At 38.0% G+C, this 27,988-nt stretch overlaps 2 protein-coding genes across 5 annotated transcripts; one reads left to right on the top strand and one right to left on the bottom strand.

The window, feature by feature from the left end:
- Window positions 1–804: 804 nt before the first annotated feature.
- rpp30 (ribonuclease P/MRP 30 subunit) lies at window positions 805–8,884 on the bottom strand. 2 transcript variants are annotated; one of them, XM_055176265.2, is made up of 13 exons: window positions 8,815–8,884; window positions 8,617–8,697; window positions 7,703–7,805; window positions 7,513–7,568; window positions 7,358–7,414; window positions 7,208–7,273; window positions 7,061–7,129; window positions 6,885–6,974; window positions 6,568–6,684; window positions 6,445–6,474; window positions 1,528–1,565; window positions 1,356–1,435; window positions 805–1,119 (listed from the first exon to the last, which is right to left on the bottom strand). In XM_055176265.2, the coding sequence occupies exons 3-13, from the start codon at window positions 7,782–7,784 to the stop codon at window positions 1,007–1,009; spliced, it is 798 nt and encodes a 265-aa protein (XP_055032240.1). In that variant the 5' UTR covers window positions 7,785–7,805; window positions 8,617–8,697; window positions 8,815–8,884; the 3' UTR covers window positions 805–1,006. The 2 variants fall into 2 exon arrangements, with proteins under 2 accessions (XP_055032240.1, XP_073722891.1); XM_073866790.1 differs by lacking the exon at window positions 8,815–8,884 and having other exon boundaries at window positions 8,617–8,731.
- On the top strand, window positions 8,171–27,592 carry kif20bb (kinesin family member 20Bb). Of its 3 annotated transcripts, none has more exons than XM_073866787.1 (31): window positions 8,171–8,327; window positions 8,451–8,552; window positions 8,637–8,726; window positions 8,863–8,982; window positions 9,064–9,202; window positions 9,517–9,701; window positions 9,779–9,830; window positions 9,914–10,111; window positions 11,783–11,894; window positions 12,188–12,259; window positions 13,163–13,312; window positions 13,402–13,564; window positions 14,009–14,284; window positions 15,112–15,248; window positions 15,343–15,472; window positions 16,438–16,642; window positions 16,717–16,778; window positions 16,867–16,986; window positions 17,452–18,527; window positions 21,039–21,177; window positions 21,264–21,386; window positions 21,480–21,534; window positions 21,624–21,746; window positions 22,570–22,637; window positions 22,719–22,793; window positions 23,752–23,925; window positions 24,029–24,220; window positions 26,387–26,458; window positions 26,569–26,695; window positions 26,810–26,940; window positions 27,394–27,592. In XM_073866787.1, the coding sequence occupies exons 2-31, from the start codon at window positions 8,454–8,456 to the stop codon at window positions 27,472–27,474; spliced, it is 4,746 nt and encodes a 1,581-aa protein (XP_073722888.1). In that variant the 5' UTR covers window positions 8,171–8,327; window positions 8,451–8,453; the 3' UTR covers window positions 27,475–27,592. The 3 variants fall into 3 exon arrangements, with proteins under 3 accessions (XP_073722888.1, XP_073722890.1, XP_073722889.1); XM_073866789.1 differs by having other exon boundaries at window positions 26,390–26,458; XM_073866788.1 differs by having other exon boundaries at window positions 22,722–22,793.
- Window positions 27,593–27,988: the final 396 nt, after the last annotated feature.

The raw sequence follows: 27,988 nt of genomic DNA on the forward strand, positions 1-27,988 counted from the left end.
CCAGCTCCCCTAAAGTTAAACATTTGATTTTTACCGTTTTGGAATCCATTCAGCTGATCTCCGGGTCTGGTGCTACCACTTTTAGCATAGCTTACCATAATCCATTGAATCTGATTAGACCATTAGCATCATGTTAAAAAATGACCAATGAGTTTCGAATATTTTCTCTTCTGTAGTTACATCGTGTACTAAGACCGACAGAAAATTAAAAACTGCGATTTTCTAGGCAGATATGGTTAGGAACTAAACTCTTAAACTGGCTTAATAATCAGTGATTTTGCTGATGTAACATATCTGCAGCAGGCGTAGTGATATTACGCACTGCCCGAAATTAGTCCCCTGCCATTGAAAGTAACCAAGGGGACTGTTTTTGGCCAGTGCGTGGTGTCACTGCGCCTGCTGCAGCCATGTTACATAAGTCCTTGATTGTTGTGCCAGAATGGGGGTATAGTCCTAGCCATGTCTGCATGGAGAATTGCAGCTTTTAATTTTCTGTCGGTCTTAGTACACGATGTAACTACAGAAGAGTCAAGATTTAAATAGGAAAAATATTAAAACTCTTTGGTCGTTTTTAGCGTGATGCTAATGGTCTAACCCGATTGAATGGATTATGCTAAGCTATGCTAAAAGTACTAGCGCCAGACCCGGAGATCAGCTGAATGAATTCCAAAACGGTAAGAATCAAATGATTAACTCTAGGGGAGCTGGAAAATTAGCATATTTAAAAAAAAGTGGAATGTCCCGTTTTTTATATGTGTATTATAAATGAAAAATGTATTACAAAAAGTTCTCAGGGGTGTATGGTTAATTTTGTATGTTGTTTATTTCATCTGTACATTTTGCTTGCAATCTTTTTAAACATAGGTTAAATAAATCTGAATTTTTACCATATCCGTAACATGTTTATATGCAAAGTGGATTGCACACGTGAAAGAAAAAAATCATATTTAATGTTAAACAAACACACAGATAATACACCTGTATACTCCCTCCACTGGAAATTTGGTTATGGCGCTTCTGTTTTGGCTTTTTTAGATGCTGGTGTGTCCTCTGTTTGCTCCTTGAGAGCTTGTGGTTTCTTCATAGTGTAAACAACACCAGATGCAGTGGCTCTCGTCTCTGTTTTAAATGAACCAAGAAAAGCATCTGTGAACATTCATATATCATTTTAATTCCATCTCTATCTAATAACCAAAAGAAGATTGCAGGATCAATACTACACCATCTCATACCCTTCACTGTAATGCATATAAAGCAAACCAACAAGCAATCTAACTGCAAACAACACCATGCTGTATAGATTTATACCTGTACCACTGAAATGGAAAATAGCACATCTACTGCGAGTCATTTACCTCCGTGCAACAAGACAGATCTGCAGTTAGTAGAAACTGCAGATTTGGCGTCTCCCTCAGACAGGCTAAACACAAGCCCCCTGTAAGATTTATTAAGGAATATACCAACACACAAGCATACATAGTGTAATGCAGTAACCAGAGGGAATACATTTTCATTTAAAAAGGATACAAGTTGGCAATGTCATATGGCCCTCTCATCTCAAGAGGCTAAAGAATGGAAAAGAAAGATTACTTCACAGCATGTCATTATGACCACACACAGGTCTCGACAATAAGAACAAACCGCAGGTCCAGGGTCAGTTCCTGAACAATCACTTGTTCCATTTGGTCATCTTACACTAGTTTAATGCCTTGACAACTTTACATGTACCACACTGAACTTACTGTTATATATGTTGATCATTTAAACTATTGTAGTCTAGCTGTATCACACAAATGAGCCGTTTTGGACAACACACTAATGATGTCTTTTTAACAGGTTAATAAACATATTTCAATTTTGATACAGATTTTTAGATATTATAACAAATGTAAAACTTTTTAAAGAAACACTAACATTTTATGAAAATAATAAATATGTATATTTTGGAGGCACCAATTAAAAGTCTGGAAAATTGAAATCTGGGACAGCATAAGAAATCCTTAAAGGGATAGTTCACCCAAAAATGAAAATAATGTCATTAATGACTCACCCCCATGTCATTCCAAACTCGCAAGACCTCCGTTCATCCTTGAAAACACAGTTTAAAGGACAAGTTCGCTATTCCACACCCAAAGCCCTGCCTTCAGACCGTTCATGGTGAAATAAAACGGCCTTGACTGAAATTTCGACACATGCGGCTGCGCTGAGAATTTGCGGGTGTTTGTGTTTCACCTCCCGCCTCTACAATGGGTTTATAGGTGCACTGGAACAATCCCCTCCAAAATGCACCAAACTCTCGTTTACAAAGTCGTGAAACTGACCGAGTGGTTCACTGATATGCTCACACAAAAATCGCCGCAAAAGATGCTTTCCAACAGGTGTTTTAGCATGCGTTGTTAACTTGTGGACCTATTTTTCCAAACGCCTCACACTCGTATATTCTTCCGTTGAGAGCTTGAATAATAGACACTCCAGCCCAGTTGGTGGCGCTAATCCGCCTTTGCAAATTGCAAGAATACCAACAAAGTTCCCGGCACGGAGTAATCCCGTACCTCACAGCACATCTAATACAAGTCAATGGAGTTGGCAAAAATATGATAAAACCTGTTGGAATGCGTATTTTAGACCCCCGACCACTCGGTGAGTCCCACGTCCCTGCAAACGAAAGTTCAATGCATTCCAGGAAGGACCGCTCCAGTGCACCACTAAACCCATTGTAGAGATGAGAGGTGACACAAGAAACACCCGAAAACACTCGGGACAGCCGCATATGTCAAAATTTCAGTCAAAACCGTTATATTTCATCAAAAACATTCTGAAAACAAGGCTTTAAGTGTAAAATACCGAACTTGTCTTTTAAGATGTTTTAGATTTAGTCCGAGAACGTTCTGACCCTCCATTGAAAATCTATGTACGGTGTACTGTCCATTAGTGCTGTTTTCAAAATACCGATACGACGATACATCGTCATGGACGCCTGACGATGCGCGCACCGATACAGCATCTTCCGTATCGATTCGGATGCACTTTTTAAAGTAACGTGACCAATCGCTGCTGATGTGTGATCTATATGGAAAGGACGCATGTGTCCCGCGGAGTACGTAGAGTTAAAGGTAGCGGGTATACTTTTAACTTTACGTGTCTGTCTCGCTAGCGCACGTGCCTGCGAGCCGCTCTCTCTCTCTCTCCCTTTCTCTCTCTCTCTCTCTCACACGTATTTAAAATCAATGAGTTCAGTATGAAAGCGAAGATATCTTAGCCTATACTTATTAGTCGCTCTCTTATAAAACAGTACTAACGCATTAGAGAAGAAACACGACAAAGATTTGCATGTGAAAAGTTTACATCTAGAGAAGAGATACAGAGCTACTTCAAACTATAGCTGTCACATTAATAATCTGATTTCTGAAGTCTGACTGCATGTTTACACATATATAAATAGATATAGAATAATGAAATGAGAGACAAATATAATGCCTAGAGTAAGACACTTTTTCTTTCTAAAACTGTTTAAAAATAACAAAAGTATTAAGTATTAACTATGAGATTTTAAGAATTTCTATGAGTCACACCAAAAGCTAATAAATGAATGGCAAAAAGACAACTGTTACAACACTGCTTATTCAATGTACATTAAACAATAATAGTAATAATGTTACTTAATTCTGAACAAAAATGTAATAGTCTTGTATCGTGATGCGCATCGTATCGGGGCCCTTGTATCGGGATACGTATCGAATCGGGAAACTGTTGGCGATAAACAGCCCTACTGTCCATGTCCAGAAAGATAATAAAAACATCATCAAAGTAGTCCATGTGACACCAGTGGGTCAGTTAGAATGTGTTGAAGCATCGAAAATACATTTTGGTCCAAAAATAACAAAAATTACGACTTTATTCAGCATTGTCTTCTCTTCCGTGTCCGTTGACGTGTTATAGTTGTAAGTTTGAAAAAAAAAATCTTTGCAAATATGTCTGAGGACAACACGTCAGCAGCGTCGTACATCAGCATCGTCACTGTGGAGGTGCATTCGCAACAGACGCAGAAGAGAAGACAATGCTGAATAAAGTCGTAATTTTTGGACCAAAATTTATTCTCTATGCCTCAACACATTCCAACTGACCCACCGATGTCACATGGACTACTTTGATGATGTTTTTATTACCTCTCTGGACATGGACAGCACACCGTACATAGACCCTCAACGGAGGGTCAGAAAGCTCTCAGACCAAATCCAAAACATCCCAAACTGTATCTCCAAAGATGAACGGATGTCCTACAGGTCTGGAACGACATGAAGGTGAGTCATTAATGACATTATTTTCATTTTTGGGTGAACCATAGGTGTGATTGGCAAAGGACAAAAAAGCAGGAAAATATACTGCACACCTTCCATGGCGTGGCGACATACATATGCACACATGCACGCACGCACGCACACACACACACACACACACACACACACACACACACATTTATATAAAATGAAATACAGTTGAAATATAATTTGGGCTCAAAGTTGATCGATCTGAGTGGCCAATCGTCAATGCATGGGCAAGTGCCACCCTGCCTATTATGTAGCCTTGCCACTGCATCAGACTGAACAAAATCATTTTGTGCATTTAAAAGTAAATACATCAATGTGGTGCATTTTGAGAGTAAAAATAAGTGACTAGATCTATGAGGATTTTTATGTTCTTCTAAAGAAATGAATGCCCTTTTAGTAAAATCTTTGGTTGCATATGGTAATAATAAGGCACACAAGCCACATACACAATTTGATAAATGGGATTTGCTATTGGTCAAAACATGTTTAATGTTTATAGAATAATTAGTGGGGGCATTTAATACAGATTAATTATTGATAGCAACATTTGTTACTTAATTCAAATGTTATGACTTTCTGGAAAGGCAGTCAAGTGCATTTGTCTTTTGCATAGTTCTTTTGGCACAGTCGAGCTACGCGTTTCACACACACACGCACACACACACACCAGATCCATGAATGTGTGTGTTTGTCATTATATTATTCTGTAATCACAAGCATTACTGCCAGATTCACAAACCGAGGAGCAAACGTATGCGTGTGTTAGTCAGGATGACGTTGGATCTGATTCGCGTAACTTGTATGCGTGCGTTAACGTAAGTGATTACAGAATACTAATGCAAGCAAAACGTTTTGACACAAACGCAACTTTATATTGATATTGCGAGACAGCATTTCACCTCGACAAGAAATCTGATATTTACATTACTGGCATAGCCTGATTGAAACGGACAGTTTTGTCAAAGCAGCAAACAACTGGCGGGTTCTCTTAATTTTCTTACTACTAAAATGCTGTTTGTCTCTGCCTATTCCTTCTATTCATGCCCAGCGCCACTGATTTAGGTCCTTTATCAATTATGCTGCGTCCGAAAACTCAAGGCAGTGACTCGTTGCCTCGCTGCCTCATGAGGAAATGACTTCGGAGGCATGAAGGTAGCTCAGAGAAAGACTTTCGGACACACTTCTAAGGCAGCGTGTTTGAAATTTAAACAGAGAGCGCCTTTGTGATAACTAATCACATATTTGAAAACTACAATACTAATTTCTCGCTAGAAATGCAATTAAAAGGTGCAAAAAGTGAAAATATACCTTTATTTACACTAAATTGGTGGTCCAGTCGCGTCCTTGGCCGCCATTTTATTTTTTCGAACTCGACCGGACTCGACCAATCACATTCTTAATGTACATCCATGCATAGGTATCTCAGGAGACAGGAAGTAAACCAAACATTGAATTCGGACATGCCTTGATGCCTTGCTGCCTTGGAAAGCTGCCTCAGAAGGCAGCAATTTAGAGTTTTCGGACGCAGCCATAGTTTGTCTTACCTAGGCTTCATAAACTTACTCTTCATCCTGCTGACAATGTTAACTTGTTACGACTTCACCGCGGCCGCGCGGCATCTGTAGCTGCTGGATCTCAGCCGCACCTCAAAGACCCCTCCCCATTCTACTTCTGATTGGCTAGTTTGTTAGTTTGGTTGAGAGTGAAAGATGTGTTTCTCTCATACTATTTGTTGGCAAACGCATGTTTTTTTTTAATTCGCAGCCAACAAAACACGCCGGAGATCTGACTGCAAGCTCTTTGGTGAGCTCTGCCTTGAATGAAGTTCCATCGTGACAAATAAATAGACTAATGCGTAGTGATATGCGGTTATTTATAACCGTGCCTTACAACCCCCCACCCACACGCACACACAAAAAATTGGATTTGCATGTTTCACGAAAGCCTCATTTTCAGGTCGGAAAAGCCGGAATTCCGGATTTATCCGGAAGAATCACACCCCTGGTGAACTGTCCCTTTAATGTTGAACCCTGCACACATGCTCAATACTTTAAATCAAATTAATTATTAAAGCCTGTACTGAAATACATATTAACAATCATTTGCAACTTTTTACCTTTTCTGCTCCACTGGATATGATGATATTCTGTAGAAAAGCAATTCAGTTTGTTCATAACATTCACATTAACAGAATGCTGTATATTTCATTAATATCCATTTACAAAACTGATTAACATACCTTTCCTTTGCAGGCTTCCATAAGGCTGATGGCATTGGCAATGGTGTATCTCCTCATGGTGGAGTCTCTTATAGCTGCCACATAACTTATTTCAAAAAACACTCCCCTGTCAATAGCCTGGAGTGACCAACATTGAACAAGACAACAACGATTAGTCCTTTTACTAATACCCCATAAAAAGACATAACTCTATTTCTCTCATTCAGATTCACAGTATTACAATATTTGTTACAATTTCAAAACAAATGACATACACAAGTGCCTATATCACTCTTACGCAGATCTGGTGGGTATGAATGTAAAATGCTAATACTCACCCCATAAACTGGAGCCCTTTTAAAATGAAAGGGCTGTTTTTCCGCCACTGCAATGCAGATGATGTCAACATCAAATGTCATGCACGCAGCCTGGCTCAGAGAGAAATATAACACAAACATTTATATCACAGCTGTTCAACATACTGACCAGTATAAAAAAATCCAGTTTTACTTACATGAAAGATTTTTTCTGTTTTAGGGTACACAGCCACAAGGTCAAAGACTTTGTATTCATTTGTTGGTCTCTGAAATAACATCAACATATCAGTGTACAAATAACAATGCAGCACATATGTTTTACTTTTTCTTTATTGTAAACTTACAAAATGAGACGCATCAGTGGCCACGATAGTTAAGCGATTTAATACTTTGATGGGTGTAGATTTGCCCTGTAAAACAGGGATTGTTATTTAATTATAATATTTCACTTATTCAAACTATTTTAATACAAAAAAATGTAATATATAACTTACCTGTACTATGGGGAATTTATCAAATATATCTGATATACTCTGTGGTTTAGGAATTTCCTGCAGTAGGTAACGTTAAGGAGTCAAGGTAAGTTTTCAAAACTGATATGATATTTATTTTTCATATCGCATTTATATAAAATTACATCATAACTTACCTGTTTCTTCTGTTTGGGCTCAACCACATAGTTTATTGCCACTGTTGAGTATCCAACTAAAAATGTAAACGTTTTAAAGGCATTAGGTTTCCCTCAAAGGACAGCACATTCATCACTGTCTGACCGATTTAACCAACAGTAATGATTTATAAACAGTAACGTAAATAAATCTGCTAATGCTTGTACTTACGGTGAGCAGCTGTCTCTATTATACTTCTGAGTCTGTTTTTATCGTTACTACTGATGATGTTTAAATCCATAAATACAGACATCTTTCATCCACTAACGCTGATCTGCAAATATATTAATATCACTCAATTCTTTTAAACTCGTGTAGTGAAAGCCACATGCGAGTACACAACCTCCTGAAACAGGACGTGTAGCGTTGACACGTGACTTGCTGAAGTATTGTGGGTTATGTGGTTCATTCGGGCTGTTCGCTGACCGATCGGTGTGTGACATCAAAGTACCGCGAGATCCACCGGAGAACTGTGCTTTGAATAACTCTCGCGGTACTTTGATGTCTGTCTGTTTAGCAGCGCTGCATGATGTCGAGCCAACCGCAAAAAACTACAAGACGTTTAACTTCCGTTTAAGGGGGAGGGCCAGGTTCTAGCGAACGCTACGATTGGTCCGATTTGAACAGAAAGCCGCGCGACAGTACGATTGACTCACGTTAGCGATTTAGCTTCGTGGAAACAAAAGAAAACAAAAGCGAGTTAAATACCAGATCGTTATAGCAACGGGACTAGTTTTACATATATTTTAAATGTAAATAATACATTATTTTTACTTTAAAGGGATCAGTGTCGAAGGTATGTGTACATCTTTCGTAATCGTTGTTGTAGACGCTAAAAACAAAACGTTATTATAATGTAATAATATATAACATATAAATTAATTATGTTATTAGCTAAACAGTTATGCATTTTTCGCAGAAAATGGAGTCGTGTTTAAATTACAAACCCGAGCGAGTTGGGTCAGTGACGGTTGAAGACCTGAGGAAAGATCTGTTTGCGGAGTTCTCCAAATTATCAAGGGTATCATTCTCAGGCATATTTTAAGCTCTTAAAGACCATACAAACGTAATCAGTCGTGATTTACCATGTTGTTGTTTGTTACAGGACTCTGTATCAATGGAGAAAGAACATCTGCAGGTTTATCTGCGTGTCCGTCCGTTCACTGCTGCGGAGAAAGCAGAAGGCGAATCGCAGGTGAGTTCACATTACGCATTTGTTCAATTTGTTTTATCCAAAGCGACATAATATGCATCCGTACAATACATATTATTAGTATGTGTACCTAATATAACTGCATTTTATTTGTCTCTGTCATCCTCTCCACACACAGGCGTGCATCTCAATTGAGCCACCGGATACTGTGATCCTGAAGGCACCAAGAGCATCTATGACAGCCAGACAAAGTGAAAGACTCGGACCACAGCTTGAACAACGGTTTCAGTTCTCACATGTATGAGATGACCTCAGTCAGCATCATTGATTGTACAGGCTGTGACTGTCTTCCCATTTAATAGAAAAATCATTTTTTTAGGTGTATGGTCCAGAAACAACTCAAAGACAGATGTTTGAAGGAACAACAAAGAGTCTTGTGAAAGAAGTCTTGCACGGAGGGAATTCCTTAATCTTTACTTATGGAGTTACTAATGCTGGAAAGACATTTACATTTCTCGGTAAGGATTTGGGGGTTGTTTGTGTGAAGATGTTTTTGTTGACTTTAAGGAGTGATACTAACATTATACTCTGAATTTTAATGCTAAAAATCATAAATGTTAAATGTATTTTATACGCTACCTGTCAAAAGTTAAAAACTATTAAATTAGTACAAGTAGTAGATAAATGTAAAAGATAATATGATAAAACAACATGCATTATCTATGACCTGTAGTTGCCCTACATAAAGTTGCATATATAAAGTTTTGCACTGTCCCCATGGCCATATTTGCCCTGTAATCTTATGTTTGATGTTGTTACTGTTTTTTTACAGGTCCTGAATCAGATGGTGGAATTCTGCCGAGGTCCCTCAATGTGATTTTTAACAGCATAGATGGCAGAATTTATTCTCAAAATAACATCAAGCCTCATCGATGTGTTGACTTTACAAGACTCACTAAAGAGCAGCAGGATGAGGAAGCTACAAATAAGAGAAACCTTCTTCGTCGATGTAAAGATGTATGTATTTTTTAATTTACTTGTAAGGTGTAAATTATTATGCGACAAAATACATCACAGCTTTTTTTGTTTACCAGGGCGACTCACAGAAATCCCTGTCCAGTACCTCCAGTTGTTCATCATTTGAATGTAAGAATAAACAAATGTTTTTTTTCTTCAGCATTTGATTTTTCTGTCTTTAGCTAATAGGAGATTCCTCTTATTTTTTTTAGGCTCCACCTCCAGTAACATGGATGAGGACAGCTTGTGTTTGGATGAGAGTTCTTATGTTAAATTCTCAGTCTGGGTCTCTTTTTGTGAAATCTACAATGAAAACATCCATGACCTGCTTGATCTAGTTTCAAATGGCTCTCACAAGAGAAATGTTCTGCGACTAGCCCAAGATATTAAAGGAAATGCTTTTGTCAAAGGTAAATTCATTCTTTTCAGGGTAAAATGTGTTAAAGGGATGGTTCATCCAAGCATGTAAATTCTCTCATCATTTACTCACTATCATGTTGTTACAAACATGTATACATTTTAATTGTTCTGATGAACACGAATGAAGATATTTTGAGCAATGTTTGTATGTAAAACTGATAGTTATCCTATTCACTTCCATAAAAAAATACTATGGAAGTGATCTATGGATATGCAAATGAGTCTCTGCCTTTATTCAATCGCACAGCTTGGACCATATATAGGAATATGCAAATTAGGCGGTTACGTTTCAATCACAGTTATATAATCAGATTTTTGTATACATGTAATATTTCTTTGCCATTTACTTAAAGGAATATTCAATTTTCTTAAAAGAAAAATCCAGACAATTTACTCACCACCATGTCATCCAAAATGCCGATGTCTCTCTTTGTTCAGTCGAGAAGAAATTATGTTTTTTGAGAAAAACATTGCAGGATTTTTCTCACCTCAATGGACTCTAATAGACACCAACAATCAACACCCAACTCAACACGTAACAGTTTTCTTCAACGGAGCTTCAAAGGACTACAAACAATCCCAAACGAGGCACAAGGGTCCCATCCAGCAAAACGACCGTCATTTTTGACAAGAAAAACAACAAATATACACTTTTAAAGCACAACTTCTCGTCCAGATCCGATCCAGCGCGACCTAACGCAAATGCGTAGTGACGTACGGAGGTCACGTGTACATATATAAAACGCACATTTGCGGACCATTGTAAACAATAAACTGACACAAAGACATTAATTAGTATCAATTGACATACAACAACGTAGGAACGGTCCTCTTTCAACACACTCGTAAACATTGGGGCAGAGTTTTGCGTTCGTCTTCTGTGACCTCTTGACGTCATGACGTATTGCGTGGGGTCACGCTGGCGCATCACGACCGGATCTAGACGAGAAGTTGTGCTTTAAAAGTGTATATTGTTTTTCTTGTCAAAAATGACAATCGTTTTGCTAGATAAGACCCTTATGCCTCGTTTGGGATTGTTTATAGTCCTTTAAAACTCAGTTGAAAAAACTGTTACGTGTTGAGTTAAGTGTTAATTGTTGGTGTCTATTAAAGTCCATTAAAATGAGAAAAATCGTGCAATGTTTTCCTCAAAAAACATAATTTCTTCTCGACTGAACAAAGAAAGACATCAACGTGAACGACTATGGTTGCTGCCGAGTAAAGGAAGCTTTTGTCTTTTTTGGGCTAAAATTCGCCTCCACTCTTTCTTACACACAAAAAATGCTAATTTCATTAGTTTCAAACACATTCAGTCACAGACCGCCAGCCAAGATAAGATGTCTTTGGAAAACTCAAATATTATGGATACAATGCTCTGCAGTGGTGTTGAATGATGAATTCGCAAATGGTTTGTCTTAAATCATATTAATAAAAAACACCAGATAGACATATAAACAAGAATAACAACTTGATTTTCAAAACAGCGGGACTTAAAATCATGATTTTAGTCCAGAATAATTTACTCAGTTAATACTTGTGTATCGATATTACAACTAGTCTAAATATACTATTACTGTACTTTTATGCTGAATAATTCTTCATTAGCACATTATTACCTTTGTGTCACCTGCATTTATCTGAATGGTGTTTTTCTATTTCAGATCTGAAATGGGTCCAAGTGAATAGTGCTGAAGAGGCATTCAAAGTAATGAAAATAGGAAGGAAAAATCAAAGTTGTTCATCCACTAAGCTCAACAACATCTCTAGCAGAAGGTATCTAATTTTAAATCATTTTAACATAAGTGTTTACTAGAGATGCCCTAATATAAAAGCCAATTTTCAATCAATTTTGAAACCATTGACTATAGCATGAATAGGACCGATATGACAAACCAATGAGTTGTATACTGTTTGTTGCACAATCCAGCGTTTTTCTCTTGTTAAAATAATATTATGTACTTATATATAAAGCAACAGCACATGAAATAGTTTATTTTTAAAAAATCATGTGTTTTTAATAAGAAAGTCAAAAGGACCTAATATACAATGTGGATTTTTTTTCACAGCCATAGTATATTTTCCATCCGAATCTTGCGGATTGAAGATGTGGGTGTTCCTCGAGTTCAGACAATAAGCGAGTAAGTGACCTCATCCCTTCATATTGCACTTTAAGTTTTAATTCTGGGTAAAATTTTACTGGAAGAAAAATCCTTAAAACCCTCTTGGTGGATTAAAGTTAATACAAGTATACAGGTAGCATTTTGCATATAGTATACAATTTTAAACCATTCATCACGTATATCATATTAGGGCTGCAGAACTAATTGAAAAACTAATCGGGATAACAATTACATAATCGTCAAAAGCCTTAAAGGGATATTCCACTTTTTTTTTGAAAATAAGCTAATTTTCAAGCTCCCCTAGAGTTAAACATCCATTGAATCTGATTAGACCATTAGCATCGCGCTAAAAATAACCAAGGAGTTTCGGTATTTTTCCTATTTGGAGCTTGGCTCTTCTGTGGTTACATCGTGTACTAAGACCGACAGAAAAGCGCAGCTCTTAGGGGAGCTGGAAAATGATATATATATATTTTTTTTAAGTGTAATGTCCCTTTAATTACAGCTGTCCTTTTGTGCTCATGTCTGTGCGTATCGGCAGTATGTTTGGCCATCAAATACAGTGGTGAATGAGAAATTTAAAAATCCTTTAGCCATTAGTTGTGTCTGTGGATTTTTTACTAACAACATAAGTCCTATAATTATTAGTTATTTACACTATATTATTTAGTTTTGGATGTTTCGATTTTCCCATGCAGTTGCTTTACAGAAAGCTAAAAAAACATTTCAAAACATTAATGTAAAATCTATTAATCATCAATAACAATAATAATTGCAATTACATTATCAAGGTGAACAATCAACATTTATTTTGGTCATAATCGTGCAGCCCTATTTCATATAATTTTTCACGAAGTTGGACTTTGTATCAAAGTCCCCTGTTTTACATGAATTAATTAGTTTTACATTGTATTTTTAAAGGTTGTCTTTATGTGATTTGGCTGGATCTGAGCGATGTGCAAAGACTCAGAACAGAGGAGACAGATTAAAAGAAGCTGGAAACATCAACACTTCCTTGTTAACTCTAGGAAAATGCATCAATGCTCTGAGGCTCAATCAAACTCAGTCAAAGTTAGTCTGAAATATGTGCACATTTTACAAAGCATTTTACAAAGTTAAATTTTTTAATGTTTAACTTTCTGATATTTGTTTTCAAACAGGTTTCATCAGCACATCCCTTTCAGAGAGAGTAAGCTGACACATTATTTGCAGGGTTTCTTCTGTGGCCGCGGAAAAGCCTGCATGATCATCAACATAAACCAGTGTGCCTCGATGTTCGATGAAACCCTTAATGTCCTCAAATTTTCAGCAGTTGCTCAGAAGGTCAGTAGGAACCAGTTGGACCTTTTAATTATTTTACACCTTCACATAATCAGAACCACTGAGGATTTGTGTTAGGGCTGCACGATAAATCGCATGTGTTTGTCAGGCGCATCTCCTCAGTAATGCCGGTTCCTTGATTAGTATTAAATCGGCATCAGCTGTTTTCAGATGGAGCAGCTTTAACTACACAGAGCCGTAGTTCACTGACAATCGGGGCAATTTCGCATTAATTATCGCGGACGTATCGCCTGCGATATGGCCCAGCTTGTCAGGGAACTACGGCTCTGTGTAGTTAAAGCTGCTCCATCTGAAAACAGCTGATGCCGATTTAATACTAATCAAGGAACCGGCATTACTGACGTGATGCGCGTGGTATCGCATGTGATTTATCGTGCAGCCCTAATTTGTGTCTATTTATTTTTCACTTACTCTTTACCATTGTAGGTGGTGGTCCTCAATCCAAAACCAGCTCCTACCATCATTGCTAAGAGATCTGCAAGGGATGTGTCCATGATGATCAATAATGCTGACCAGAAGAACTGGACTAGGAGAAGTTCACTAATGGCCTGGGAGATGAGCCTAGAGGATGTGCAAGAAGATGAAAATTATGATGATGATGTTGATGATGATCACATGGGTGAGGAAGAAGTAGAGAGTGATGATGAGAGCATGGAAGAACAAACTGTGCTAGAAGCTGAAGATAGTCAAGAGCTGCAGGAGGTAAACCAAAGATTTTATTTGTTATTAAAGGGATACACAACTCTTTTTGAAAATATGCTCATTCATTTTTCAGCTCCCCTAGAGTTAAACATTTGATTCTTACAATTTTGGAATCCATTCAGCTGATCTCCGGGTCTGGCGCTACCACTTTTAGCATAGCTTAGCATAATCCATTGAATCTGAAAAGTCCATTAGCATCGCGCCTAAAAAAAATAACCAAAGAGTTTTGATATTTTTCCTTTTTAAAACTTGACCCTTCTGTAGTTACATTGTGTACTAAGACTGACAGAAAATTAAAAGTTAAATTTTTTAGGCGATATGGTAATAATAATCAAGGACTTTGCTACTGTAACATGGCTGCAGGAGGCACAATGATATTACGCAACAGCCGAAAATAGTCCCTTTAGTGTCTTTCAATAGTAGGGGACTATTTTCGGGCACTTCATAATATCATTGGGCCTCCTGCAGCCATGTTACGGCAGAAAAGTCCTTGATTATTACGCCAGAAAGAAAGTATAGTTCCTAGCCATACCTGCCTAGAAAATCACAACTTTTAATTTTTCGTTGGTCGTCTTAGTACATGATGTAACTACAGAAGAATCGAGTTTTAAATAGGAAAATTATCGAAACTCTTTGGTAAATTTTTGCCGCAATGCTAATGATCTTATCCGATTCTATGGTTTGTGCTAAGCTATGCTAAAAGTGGTACTGCCAGACATCAGCATATTGAAAATAAGCATATTTTTCAAAAAAGTGTAGTGTACCTTTAATCCCTTATAATGTTTACATTTTTAATATTATTTTAAACTGTAACATGTCTGCCGCAGCTTCAGATGGAAATCGAAGAGCTCAAAGAGAAGCTGTCTAAAGAAGAATCTGAAAAATTGACCATGGAATCTCAAATTCGTGAGGAGGTCACCGCAGAGTTCATGGAGCTGTTCTCTAACATGGAAAAAGATTACAAGTAAAGCCAACACTTTTATTAGCACAGAAAATGCCATACTAGTTGATTAATTGATGGTGCATTCATTTGTGGTGTTGCTTATCAATATTTTTAGTGAACGTCTCCAAAGAGAGAAGGAAATTGTTGAGGAAAGAGCAGAGAGGAGGCTGGAGATACTCAAGAATCTGGTCAACAGAAGCATCGGGGAAATAACCGCCGACAGCTCCGAAGAGAACGCTGCAAAGGTGAATGCAAGTTTTATCCAATAAGACTCGAGTGTTCTTTAGTGATTGAACTTTCTTCACCTTCTTTATAACCCATGGTCTTGTTTATTAAGTGGTGTTGGTTTAGTCACAGTAGCAATATTTTTGTTATAAATAAATTTAAATTAAAACTTCAGTGTTCTCTGAGGTTAATTTCAGGAAGCTTTCTGTTGGAGAATTTGGCCATAGATTTTAAATCCATAAATAGACCCTTTTACAGCTGACATGATCAAATAGCCTGCGCGCGCATTTGGGCAACAGAAGTGGTGTTATTCCTCAGTGGTTCTAACGTGTTAGCAACTCAGAAAGTTTATTAAAACGGTTTCCCAGCATCAAAATGTCTGGTTGTTGCGTTTGGTTGCACTAATATAATATACTAATATACATATATATGTATCTGGCAACTTTATTTTTGGCCATCTGCTAACGTCTTCTATCCACTCCACTATAGTACACGGATCTGGTTGCTGTGTTGAAAATGTTGATAAAGTCAACTTTTCCGTTGCCTAAATGCGCGTGCATACACTTCCACGTCATCATTGTGTACAAACAGTAAAAGGGTCTACTTGCTTTCGTTTAAGCTTATTCCTGTGTGCTGTTATTTTTACATTTCCAATCGAACTGTTGAGGGTATGCTGCACTCTTGTGTTCGCTACATCCCCTCTTTAGACCTAATATGGACTCCTGTAGGCCAGTAGAGGTATTGCATCATTCATCCAGACAGTGCCTATGCACACGTTTGAGTCAAATTAAGTATGCTTTGCAAGCTGTGCGTTCGACTTTGCCAGGTTACACATAAAAAATTTACCATACTTCCAGCTTCAGCTGTTCATCAGCATTTCATAATTTAAAGATCATGGAGTGATGTTAGGAATCCTGCCAGATCTGTGCTACACTATTTTGAAATGACAAATTGTAAAATATAATAAAATATTTCTTTATTTCAGGTGGCTGAGATTAAGCATTTGGACAGCATGATTGAGGCAATGCGAGATGATCTGATTAAGATAAAGGGAGATGCAGAGGCAGTGCAGATGTGCCTGACAAACGTCCCTGACCCGCATGAAACAGTCAATCATCTGAGATCACAGCTGGAAGATATTACAGAGCAGCTTCACAAAAGCCAACAACAACTCTGTCTTAAAACGAAGGGTGCGTTCACTTTACTTTTAATATTAAAAATTGTAATGTCTTTTGACAAGACTAATTCTGTTTTCTCCTCGTAGAGTTTGAAGCAATGTGTGCTCAGACACGAGAATCAAATGACCAACTTCTGGAGGCAAAAATGGTAACTTCACATATTTTTTAAAAGTTTTTTTCTTTTCAAGAACCACATTGACTTATTGTGTACAAATGTTTGTTGTTGTCTCCTGCAGAATTATGAAAATCAAAAAGTGAGATGTCAGGAACTCATGTCAATCTGTCAGGAGAAAGATGACATGATCTCCAAGTTACAGACTGCCCTGGACGAAAATGTTGAGGCAGCTACTAAAGATGTAAGTTTAGGATTTACGTTAATTGATTCTAGTAAAAGATGCCTTGCTTAAGGTCACCTCAGTCCCAACCTTTGGGTAATGTGTCCGACTCTCTAACCAGTAGGCCTTGGCTACCTCTACACTGACTACATTGATTCTTTCTGTAGCTCATTTGGTAAAGCATTGCGTTAGCAGCCCAAAATGTCATATGTTCAATTTCTAGTGAACACACTGATTACTGATAAAATGTATATCTTGAAATGCACTGTAAGTCGGTTTGGTTAGCGTCTGCCAAATGCATAAATGTAAATGGAGCTTATCATGTTCTTCCAACATTTGTCATACAATGCATACACATTATCTTTTAAACAATATATACGATTTTTTTTATATCTAATATCTAACAAATTTTCTTAAATGCCACTTAGCATGACAATGTTTTTATTTTAATAACCCTTGTCCCTCTCTCTTTTCATACACATATAGAGGACCTTAATTAACACTATCAAAGAAGAAATCCTTCATCTCAAAAACAACTGTAAGTGTATGCCAAATCAAGATGGCGCTCCTAGAGAGGAGGAAATAAGAGCCCAGGAAATTCAACAGCTCATGCAAGAGCTGAAAATGAAAGATGACCAGCTGAATGAACTAAAACGTGAGCAATGTGCACTGGAGAAGAAGGTGAATGATCTTTCTAATAAATTGGCAGAGCGTACGCGTGCAAACGAAACCACTGTTTTCTCGCTGGTGATGGAGAGAGCAGAGGTCACCAAAGTCACAAATGAAAACAAGGCCATTGCCAATGAGTTGCATGTGCTTCAGGAAACAGCCAATGACATGAGTTCAAAGCTTAAAACTACTCAGATGGAGCTGAACAGTCAGACGAAGGTGACCAATGAGCTTTCAGAAGAACTTGATGCAGCTAATGCTCTGATAAAGCAACATCAGGAAGAGTCTCACAGTCAGTCCAAAACCATCGAATCCTTGATGACAGAGCTAGACCGGTTACGTCTGGAACTCGGTGCCAACCAGTTATCACGTGACGAAACCGAAACTCTTCATCATAAATGTGAGAAGATGGAGGAGTCATCTCGGGAGAAGAATAGACAAATCGCTGACCTTAAGCAGGAGGTGAGCGACACCAAAGTAAAAATGTGCCAGCTGGAGGAACTTTGCTGCCAGCTTAGAATTGAGCGTGATGCCCAGGTGCAGGAACACAAGAACCTACTGAGCCATTATGAAGCCCAGAAGCTCAACATGGCTGGAATAAGGGGCAACTCTGAGCTGTTGGAACAGCTGAAGACTTTGAAACAACAACAGGGGATGCTGGAAAAACTGGAGCAGGGCTCCAGAGATGATTGCTGGAAAACTCTGCTAGAACAACTCATGCGAATACTCAGCGAACTAAACCAGAACGATGAGGTTTTAAACATGGCGAGAGCAATTGTAGAGCAGGACCTTTCTGAAGCCAGAGAGGACACAGAGCAGAGGATGAATGAGATGGAGAAGAGTCTGGCTAACAAAGACAAAGAACTGGAGAATAAAGCCCAAGAGCTTTTAAGGTAGGTCCATGTTTTTTCTTTAGACTTTATGATAGCACTAGGAAGCAGGTGTTAGTATGAAATTCATGCTTGGTATACAACTGGGCTAGCATAGGTACTATTTGGTTTGGTTTGGGTCAGGTCATGTCAGCTCACTTTGGCGTGGTTAGCTTTCCATCGAGTTTAGTAACACTTCGGTGTGGAAGGGATTATAGGCTTGTTGTTATATTTGTGCTGCCTGTGACATCATACAAGTGAGAGTGTTGTTGTAATATACATCCCCATACATTAATTTATTTCTCAGTCCACCACAAAATCAAAATTGGCCACCACAAATAGATGTTTGCACATCGCATTTATCACTACTCTGTCTCACATGACAGTTTCTGTACAAACGCCGGTGGCGTCAGTCGACGAGCTCCACTGAGCCTCATTGAAGTTGCATTTAAGCATATATGCGGATGTGTGTTTCACAAATGTGCCACCACAAACTGCAAGTCTGGAAAAAACTGGTATGGTGTCCCTGATTCTCAACATGTGGATGTTTTTCATCGCTAAAAGGGAGTTTGGGAACTTATAGCAGAGCACAGATGACGCATGTTTGCCGTTTTAGATATGCTCTTACCCAGTCATCTGGCCATCACTATTTGGCTCTTGTCAAAGTCGCTCAGATCTTTATACTTGCCCATTTTTCCTGCTTTTAACTAGGGGTGCACCGAAATTTCGGTCGCCGAAAATTTCGGCCGAAAATGGCATTATCGGTTTCGGGCCGAAATAAAAAATCCAGCCGAAAATGTAAACCGAAAATGAATGTCAACCGCGCCCCTTTCATCTGTGCGCTAGCGCTTGGGTTTCACTCAGCCTCACGGTGATCAGTCGTCTCCCACCCCTCCCCTTCGTGCTCAAGCAGGTTTCACTCAGGGTCCAGCTGTTTGCACGCGTCTGCAAAGATTAAGAATGTCTTGATGTGTAAACTTTAGAGAGAGTCGCGCTATGTGTCTCTTACTGTAATCCATTAACGTACATTTGGCGAATAAAGCAACGAAACACAACGTAACGTTTTTATGTGGAGCGACTGTTGCGCTGTTTGGGATTCACCATCAGTCTCTGTATATGCATGCGTTTAAGTGCCCTTAAAGCCGAAAGTACACTAGGGACGTCCGCGTATGCGCGCCATCATTTTCGTCATCAGGAGGGTCCGCGGCCGGCCGCGCGGACCGTCTGCGTGCAGCCCAAAATTTGAGACCGCACGGACAGTGCGCGTACAGTCCGCGTACAAAATCGCATGCGCGTGAAAATATTTAGACAGGACACTCCACTACAAACAATTATACAAAGGAAATAGACAGCATTTGCACACATACTATCGTTTTTCTTCTTTAATTTTATTTCATCCATAAACAGAAAGCTGTGGAGCATGTTTGTTACCATATTGTTTGATTCCTGTTCTTTGTTGTCTTCTTGTTTGTTCTAAACTGTGTTTGCAATGGTGGATTGGTTTCTTTTCTTCACCTATCCTAATGTTTTAATGTACTGTAAATGTCTCCAAATCAGTGCTGCACTAGAATAATAATTTGAATAGAGACGCGTTTAAAAAAAAAACAAGCAAACATAATTTCTCTCTGTTATTGACAGGGCACATATAAACAAAATTCTCAGTTCAGTATTCTTTTTCTAATAAAAACATTTGTTTATGTCTGTATAGATTAGTCAGATTAACCTACTGAAGTCTGTGTCATTAATGTTGATCAAACAACCCATGACAAAGAGACAAATAGCTCTAAAAAATAATAATATATTTAATTTATTGTGTTAATTAATTTAATTTGATTTCTGTCCCTAATGCTAATTTCAGACCTTATTAATGTACAACTTTGTTCTCTTTTATAAATGTTTGCAATTTCTTTATTGTTTATTAGATTTTTCCCACCTGCTTTTTGCTGAAAAATAATCTGATCTGTGCCTCAAAAACTGTAATGTGATCCGAACTGTGAGTTTTTTTATCCGTCACACACCCCTAGTAAAGTTAGCACACAGTGATAGCCATAAATGCAATTGTACTAATAATTGGCATAATAATTTATTTCGGTGTTTCGGTTTCGGTTTTTCGGCCTCGGCCAAGAATTTTCATTTCGGTGCATCACTACTTTTAACACATCAACTTTGAGGACAAGTGTAGTTGATGTGTTAGAAGCAAGAAAAATGGGTCCAAGAAAGGAAAAGCGGTGAACCGACAACAGGGTCATGGGCGGCCAAGGCTCATTGATGCACGTGGGGAGCGAAGGCTGGCCCATGTGGTCCGATCCAACAGACGAGCTACTGTAGCTGAAATTGATGAAAAAGTGAATGCTGGTTCTGATAGAAAGGTCTAGTGGAGTCCATGCCTCGATGGGTCAGGGCGGTTTTGGTGGCAAAAGGGGACCTACAAAATATTAGGCAGGTGGTCATAATGTTATGACTGATCTGTGTATAATATAAACAAGTAACAACTAAAGGGTATTTTAAGAGAAAGTTTGTTTTTTATTTTTACAGGTCGAGAGAAATCGTGAATGATGGACTCAATAAAATGAAGACCATGAGTTGTGATTTGCAGCAGCTGGAGAAAGAGCGATCAGATATGAGACATAAATTATGTGAGACTACAGCACAGGTTAAACAATTACAGGAACAGGTAAATATTTTTGATTCTTTTCAAAAATTACATTTTAATGGTCACATGTATTAAATTTCTTTTTAACAATGCTTTTTTCATTTCAGATCTCCAGATTAAGTGAAGAAAACGGATCGTTTCAGCAGAGACTATGTAAAGCAGAGGAGATGAGGGATCAGGCTCTGCACAGTTTGAGATGTAAAGAGCAAAGTATTGATCCACTGCAGACTGTGAGCGACTTTTCCACTTTTGCTTTCTTAAATTTGTGATGTTATCATCAGATCTTAAGACTGCTGAATTACACTCTTACATTTCAATCGCAGGCACAACCTATCCATTTCAAAGAAAATGTACAGCTTTGCCAAACAACCTGCCAAGGTAACCATCACGTCTTTTCATTTAAACCCCTTTTCCCATTTAAAAATCGGCTTAGATTTGGACCTTATTAAGATTGATTTTGTTTGCAGATCTTTCGTCAGATCAGAAGCTGACTGAGGCGACACATGTAAAGTTTAATAAAGAGCATGCACAGATCAATCAAGATGAAATGCTGGAGGCTGGAATGGATGGGGCTGAATCTAGAACTGAAGGTGACCTGAGTTTGTTTTAATTAGGGATGCACTAATACAACATTTCTGTGCAAATACCAATATTTCCTGTCTTAAAATGACATCTACTGATACCGATAGATGCTGATAGATGTGTTTCTACACCCTGTTTGTGCAAAGTGTACAACTACAACTTTGTTGTCATTGTGACCCAATTCAAAATAATCACACAATAGGAGTTTTTATGCGTTTTTCCAGCCCTTTTCCAGCCCTTTTTTCCAGGATATAATCTGCTCTGATCATTGGCTGTTTTTAAACAAATGGCCGATGTCTGTTGTAAAATGTGTCGTGTGTTGCTTGTTTATAAAATATGTGTTTGTTGCGTCATGTGAACCATGTGCATCACATGTTTTGTCAAAGTAAGTGCCTGCTGCACACGTGTCAAAACAGTTTATGATAAAAGAGACACTCACGTTCACAAAATACACGCATGATACACCCTTAACAGTAAACTCTGATTACACATGAGATTATGCGAGTATCTGGCAAACGTGAGCGTCTCTTATCATAAACCCTTTGGACGCGTCTGCAGCAGGCACTTATTTTGACAAGACACGTAATGCACATATGTTCACTCGATGTGCACGACACATATTTTAAAATGACGAACTACATACATGTTGTGATGAACTTCGCATCGAGCGCCCTCAAAAAAAAGAAGTCACCGGCCGCCACTGGCTAATACCAATTATAGGCTTATATATTGGCAAATCCCTAGTTTTAATTGTAGTTTGCATGCATCACACAGACTTTAGTTATCTGTAATTGACTCTTCACACAACACAAATCTCATTGTTCTTCTCAGATCATGTAAACTCACATGAGATGCTTTGTTTTGGAAGCGCTGGTGAACCCCAGCAGCGAAGCACAAAGGTAAGAATCTACAAGCTTTGGATCGATTTCTCCACTACTGTGTTGGATTTGATAGCAGTTTGACTTTGTTTTATGTTTCAGCAGTCTAATGAGCCTTCAGATGATAACCAGGAAAGGTTGCGGGAAAAGGATAGTGACAGAGCCGCAGGGGAAGAGGTGAGAGCGGCCCGGGCGTCAGGGCAACTTAATGGTGACCAGCATGGCATGCTGCAGATAAAGCTGTTAATAGGATTGGCCTTTTTGTCACTCTCCCCATCTAGTTATTTTCTTTCTCGCAAGCTCGAAGGGGGGTTTTAGCCCAGAGTAGTAATTTTTTACGCAGCAGGTTCTGAGTTAATATCATTCCTGCTTTTCAAGTGACCTGCCATGAGAAGGAGTCACAGGATTGGAGTGTGTAAATAGCAAAGCTAAAAGTGAGTTTAAACCAGGCCAACGCAGAACTCAGCAAAATATCTATTGTTTATACATTTCTTTACATACCCTGTGTGTTTTTCTTGTTTATTTGTTGGGTATTTTGGTTAATTTGATGTTTTCAACACACATAAGATTAAGATTGGGGAGGTTAAAGGGCACATATTAGGCAAAATCCACTTTTACAAGGTGTTTGGACATAAATGTCTGTGAACATAACCACCCTACAGTGAAAAGTATTGTCCCACTCCTTTTTTAACCCCTATTAAACCAAAGCAGTCTCATTAGACGGTAATGCTTTATTTGAAGGGGTGTTCATAAGACTGACATGAAACCATCATGACATGACACGGGCCATGAACATGAAGGAGATTTTTGCACATTTATGACTACTGTCATAAAGTGACATTTGTTCAATTATGTCATTTTTAATGCAAAGATGACATTGTTTTATTGGCTTTGTTATGACAACTTGACTTCAGATTATTTAAAAAATAAATGTGGTAACAAAAACATGAATGTTGTATGTTAGCACATTCTTATATCGCTGTTATACTTCATTGTGCAGGTAATAAAATTACAGGCATTTTTAGATAAGTTACATAGAGTTACAACCTAAACCACATTATATATAGGCCATGCATTTATCGTGAGTATCCTCTTCTTTAACACTGTCTGAAATGTTCTTCACTTCTGATTGTAGGAAATTTTACAGCAGCAGCCTGCTGAGAGTCAAGATGTCATTTCAGAATTACTAAATGAAAAGGATGATCCGGCTACTTCTCTTAAATCTGAAACTCAGGAAGATAACAGTTTCAAACAGCCTTCAGGTGTGAAGATAGCAAATGAAGGCGACTCTTACTGTGCAACACAAGAGGTCAGTATAGTGATATTAAACATATCAAACAAACAATAAGCCATGTACAAATGAAATGATTTTGTTCTGCATGATAATCTGTATTATTGATCATTCTGAACAGGTGGCACTACTGGACGCTTCTGTTCTCTCCACAAAGAGCCTAAGAGACAAACGCTTCCCTAAACCTGAGCTGGAAATCAGTTTCACCCCACTTAAACCTGATCGAATAAATGTCAGAAAACCTGGAGAAGAAGAATCCGTCACAATTAAACTCAGACGTACAGCCAGAAAGAGAAAGAGCCCAGAAATGGAGGTACACATGTCGAAATACACTTATGGAAATTTAGATCTGTTTATTCTGATCACACATAAAAAGCATTTCATTCAAATGTTTTGTCATTTGATCACATGGACCACATTCAGGGGTAGTCAAAAACACATGTGAGAATATTGCTATAAGTGTGTACATGCTAATCTTTCCTAAAGCATCAACAACAGTAAAGGCCTCCTACCTGTCAATCAAGCAGTTGGAGTGAAACAAAGTTTATTTAGTTTTCCTAGTTATCTACAGCTTTGAAAGATACCATCTGATCCAAATCTGGAAATGTGTACTGTATACTGTATTGAAATGAGGTCATGTTACTACTATTGGGTTCAGAGGTGTCCTTTGCTAAAATATTTATTATTCAAAACATCATGTTTTTGCATTAAAGGGATAGTTCACCCCATAATAAAAATGTTGTCACTCACCCTCATGTCAATCCACACCCGTAAGACCTTCATTCATCTTAGGAACACAAATTAAGAAGCTTTTTAAGCCACTTAGACAGCAATGGAGCTCACAACTTTCCAGGGCCAGAAAGGCAGTACAGTAAAGAAATTGTTAAAATATTAAAACTTGTGTTGCTGCCTATGGGCTCTGAGAAAGTTCTTGAATTTTATTAAAAATATCTCAAAGGGACACTCCACTTTTTTTGAAAATATACTAATTTTTCAGTTTCCCTAGAGTTAAACATTTGATTTTTACTGTTTTGGAATCCATTCAGCTGATCTCTGGGTCTGACGCTAGCACGTTTAGCATAGCTTAGCACAATCCATTGAATCTGATTAGACCATTAGCATTGCGCTAAAAATGACCAAAGAGTTTCGGTATTTTTCCTTTTTAAAACTTGACTCTTCTGTAGTTACATCGTGTACTAATGTTGAATTAGAAATTTTTAAGTTGTGATTTTCTATGCAGATATGGCTAGGACTATATTCTCATTCTGGCGTAATAATTAAGGACTTTGCTGCCGTAACATGGCTGCAGCAGGTGCAATGATATTACGCAGCGCCCGAAAATAGTCCCCTAGGTAACTTACAATAGCAGGGGACTATTTTTTGGGCACTGCGAAACTCTTTGGTCATTTTTGAGCACGATGCTAACGGTCTAATCAGATTCAATTGATTATGCTAAGCTATGCTAAAAGTGGTACTGGCAGATCCGGAGATCAGCTGAATGGATTCCAAAACGGTAAAAAGTCAAATATTTAACACTAGGGGAGCTGGAAAAATTTTATATTTTCAAAATAAATGGAGTGTCCCTTTAATTTGTGTTTCGAAGATGAATGAATGTCGTACTGGTATGGGCGACATCAGAATGAGTAATTTATCATTATCATATACAATTTTTCACTCTGGGGGAAACTAAAACTTTAAGTTAGATTAAAGGGCACATATTATGCAAAATCCACTTTTACAACATGTTTGGACATAAACGTGTGTTGGAACAAAATCACCCACTCCTTCTTTTTTAATCCACATTAACCAAAATTAGTAGGGATGCACCGAATATTCGGCCACCAAAAATGTTCGGCCAAAAATGGCCCACAGTGATAGCCATAAATGCATTTTTACTAATAATTGGCATAATAATTTATTTCGGTTTTTCGGCCTTGGTTTCCTCTTTCGGTTTCGGCCAAGAATTTTCATTTCGGTGCATCCCTACTTATTAGACATGCTGTTTTGATTCTGTTGTTAATGTGACATCACACTGATAAAGCCCCGCCCACAGCCACTGACGTTGTAGTGCTAATGCGGCTAAATATACTGTTGTCTCAGACCGTATTTAAAGAAATCAGATCTATTTTTCACCAAAAACTCTCATTGTCTGTTGGTAAGGGAGTGAGGAGCAGTAGCTCATTTCTAGTTAAAGGTACAGAGACGAAAACAGCGCTTTGTGCTCCCACCCAAATGGGGACATTTTGGGCATGCTATAATAAATGATTTGTGGGGTATTTTGAGCTAAATTTCAGACACATTCTAGGTAAACCTGAGCCCTTGAAGTTCAATTATATGAAACGGTCCACCTCTCTTTTATTTCTTCTTGCTCACAGTATCTGTTGCAGAAACTAGTCCAATAATTTCTCACACGTACATCAATTTCTCTGTACATTACATAAGCATAATAATTATATTTTTATACTTATTATTGTTTTAGAAGGCGGTGGAGTCGGAAAACCGTAAAAACAGACGGCTCAGGGTGAACAAGGAGAACATACAGTCTGTTGAGGTGCCAGCTACATGACTTTTACTGTTCTTGTTCCTGTGACATCATACGTCATCAGATGTGACATCTCTTTCTCTGTAACATTTGTTTGAGTTCTTTGTTTTTGCACCCAGACTCCAAAAGTGCAGAGAAAAATAGCGAGTCGAGATTCTCCAGCAAGCCTTAAAGGTAAAAAAGACGGAGCCCTCCAGAAGATCGGTGACTTTATTCAGAGTTCCCCGACTCTCTTTGGGAGCAAAGGTCAGCTGTAGCTCATTATTTTTAGACTCAGTCAATGACATCGATTGCAGGTGTCTGCCAAAAGTGTTTCATACTGTATCCCAGCACGACCAAAGTTTTGAACTCCTTTCACAGCCAAGAAGATCATGAGCATGGTTAAATCCCCCGAGCCACTAAATCCATCAGAAAACAACAAACCTAAGAGATCCAAACGAAAGCTCTTCAAGACCCATGTCTCCTCCCCGTTTGACATTCCCTCTCATCCTGTAAGTAATGTTTACTGGGAGTAAATCATGTAAGAATCAGGAAAGCATTAATATATGAATTGGAGATGCACCGATATTGAATTTTTCCAACGATAGCTGATTATTCAGACTGTTATCTGCCGATACCGATAGTTTGGTGGTTAAATTAATTTGTATTAACTAAAATATGAAGATTACATTTTCTGAATGTTATTCATTCATTCATTGACCATGACTATTTTCTATACACACAGCTCAAAATCTTTCCATTATCCAGTTCTTTTGATTGACAGGATATATCGGCCATGACTATTGGCTGTTTTTAAACTATCGACCAATGCTGATTATTGTCCGATATATCAGTGCATCTCTAATATGAATGAATCAGAAGCATGCCGTGTTTTAACTTATGACAACTGGATTTGATGATTGATTTGATTTGATGTGTATTCAATATAGTAAATTGTTTTACAGATTGGAGGCTGTGAAGATGATAAAGAAAGTGATCATTTGATTATCAAGAGAAAACTAAGAACAAGAACAGCAAAAAGATGATTGAATGTCTATTTGTAAATAATTGTAAATATGTTTATGTCAATATAACAGCTTTTGTAACTTTGACATAATTTGACTCTAAACTATTGTGTCAGCTATTAAAAAATAGAGTTTGAAATTTTGGAAGCATTCTTCTTTAATACATGGGAGAAATATCTGATCAGTATATTGTTGTCGGTTAAAGTTTCACAATCTAAAACATTTTGGTGTTGAAAGCTGTTTTAGACATTCAGAGGTGAAAGAGATATAGAGTGTTTCAGATAAATGTTTGGGGTCAGCGTGTATGATAGTCATTTATTACCACTGTCAGTATATGGAGGGTGGCTGTCATCAAAGAAGAGTAAGTCATATATTTTACCTGCACCTCTTGATCTGTGTACTTTACACTAGATAGGTCACATCTGTACTAATACACTCCTCACTTTCACAGATGTGACATTGAAAACAAACCCTGGAGTGTTTAAATGTGTCATGACTGTAGCAATTATGGATGGATGCAAGTGTCAGTGCATTT

Source organism: Misgurnus anguillicaudatus, chromosome 4 (genome assembly GCF_027580225.2).
Source record: "Misgurnus anguillicaudatus chromosome 4, ASM2758022v2, whole genome shotgun sequence".
In the NCBI taxonomy this organism is placed as follows: domain Eukaryota; kingdom Metazoa; phylum Chordata; class Actinopteri; order Cypriniformes; family Cobitidae; genus Misgurnus; species Misgurnus anguillicaudatus.

Bases quoted from the DNA above. Each gene is read 5' to 3' on its own strand.
- rpp30 (XM_055176265.2), bottom strand. From the start codon at position 7,784: ATGTCTGTATTTATGGATTTAAACATCATCAGTAGTAACGATAAAAAC. The intron at 7,569-7,702 runs GTAAGTACAAGC...TTACATTTTTAG, and splicing joins AATAGAGACAGCTGCTCACC to TTGGATACTCAACAGTGGCA. The intron at 6,685-6,884 runs GTGAGTATTAGC...TGGTCACTCCAG, and splicing joins AAAGGGCTCCAGTTTATGGG to GCTATTGACAGGGGAGTGTT.
- kif20bb (XM_073866787.1), top strand. From the start codon at position 8,454: ATGGAGTCGTGTTTAAATTACAAACCCGAGCGAGTTGGGTCAGTGACG. The intron at 21,387-21,479 runs GTGAGCGACTTT...TTTCAATCGCAG, and splicing joins GTATTGATCCACTGCAGACT to GCACAACCTATCCATTTCAA. The intron at 26,459-26,568 runs GTGCCAGCTACA...TTTTGCACCCAG, and splicing joins AGAACATACAGTCTGTTGAG to ACTCCAAAAGTGCAGAGAAA.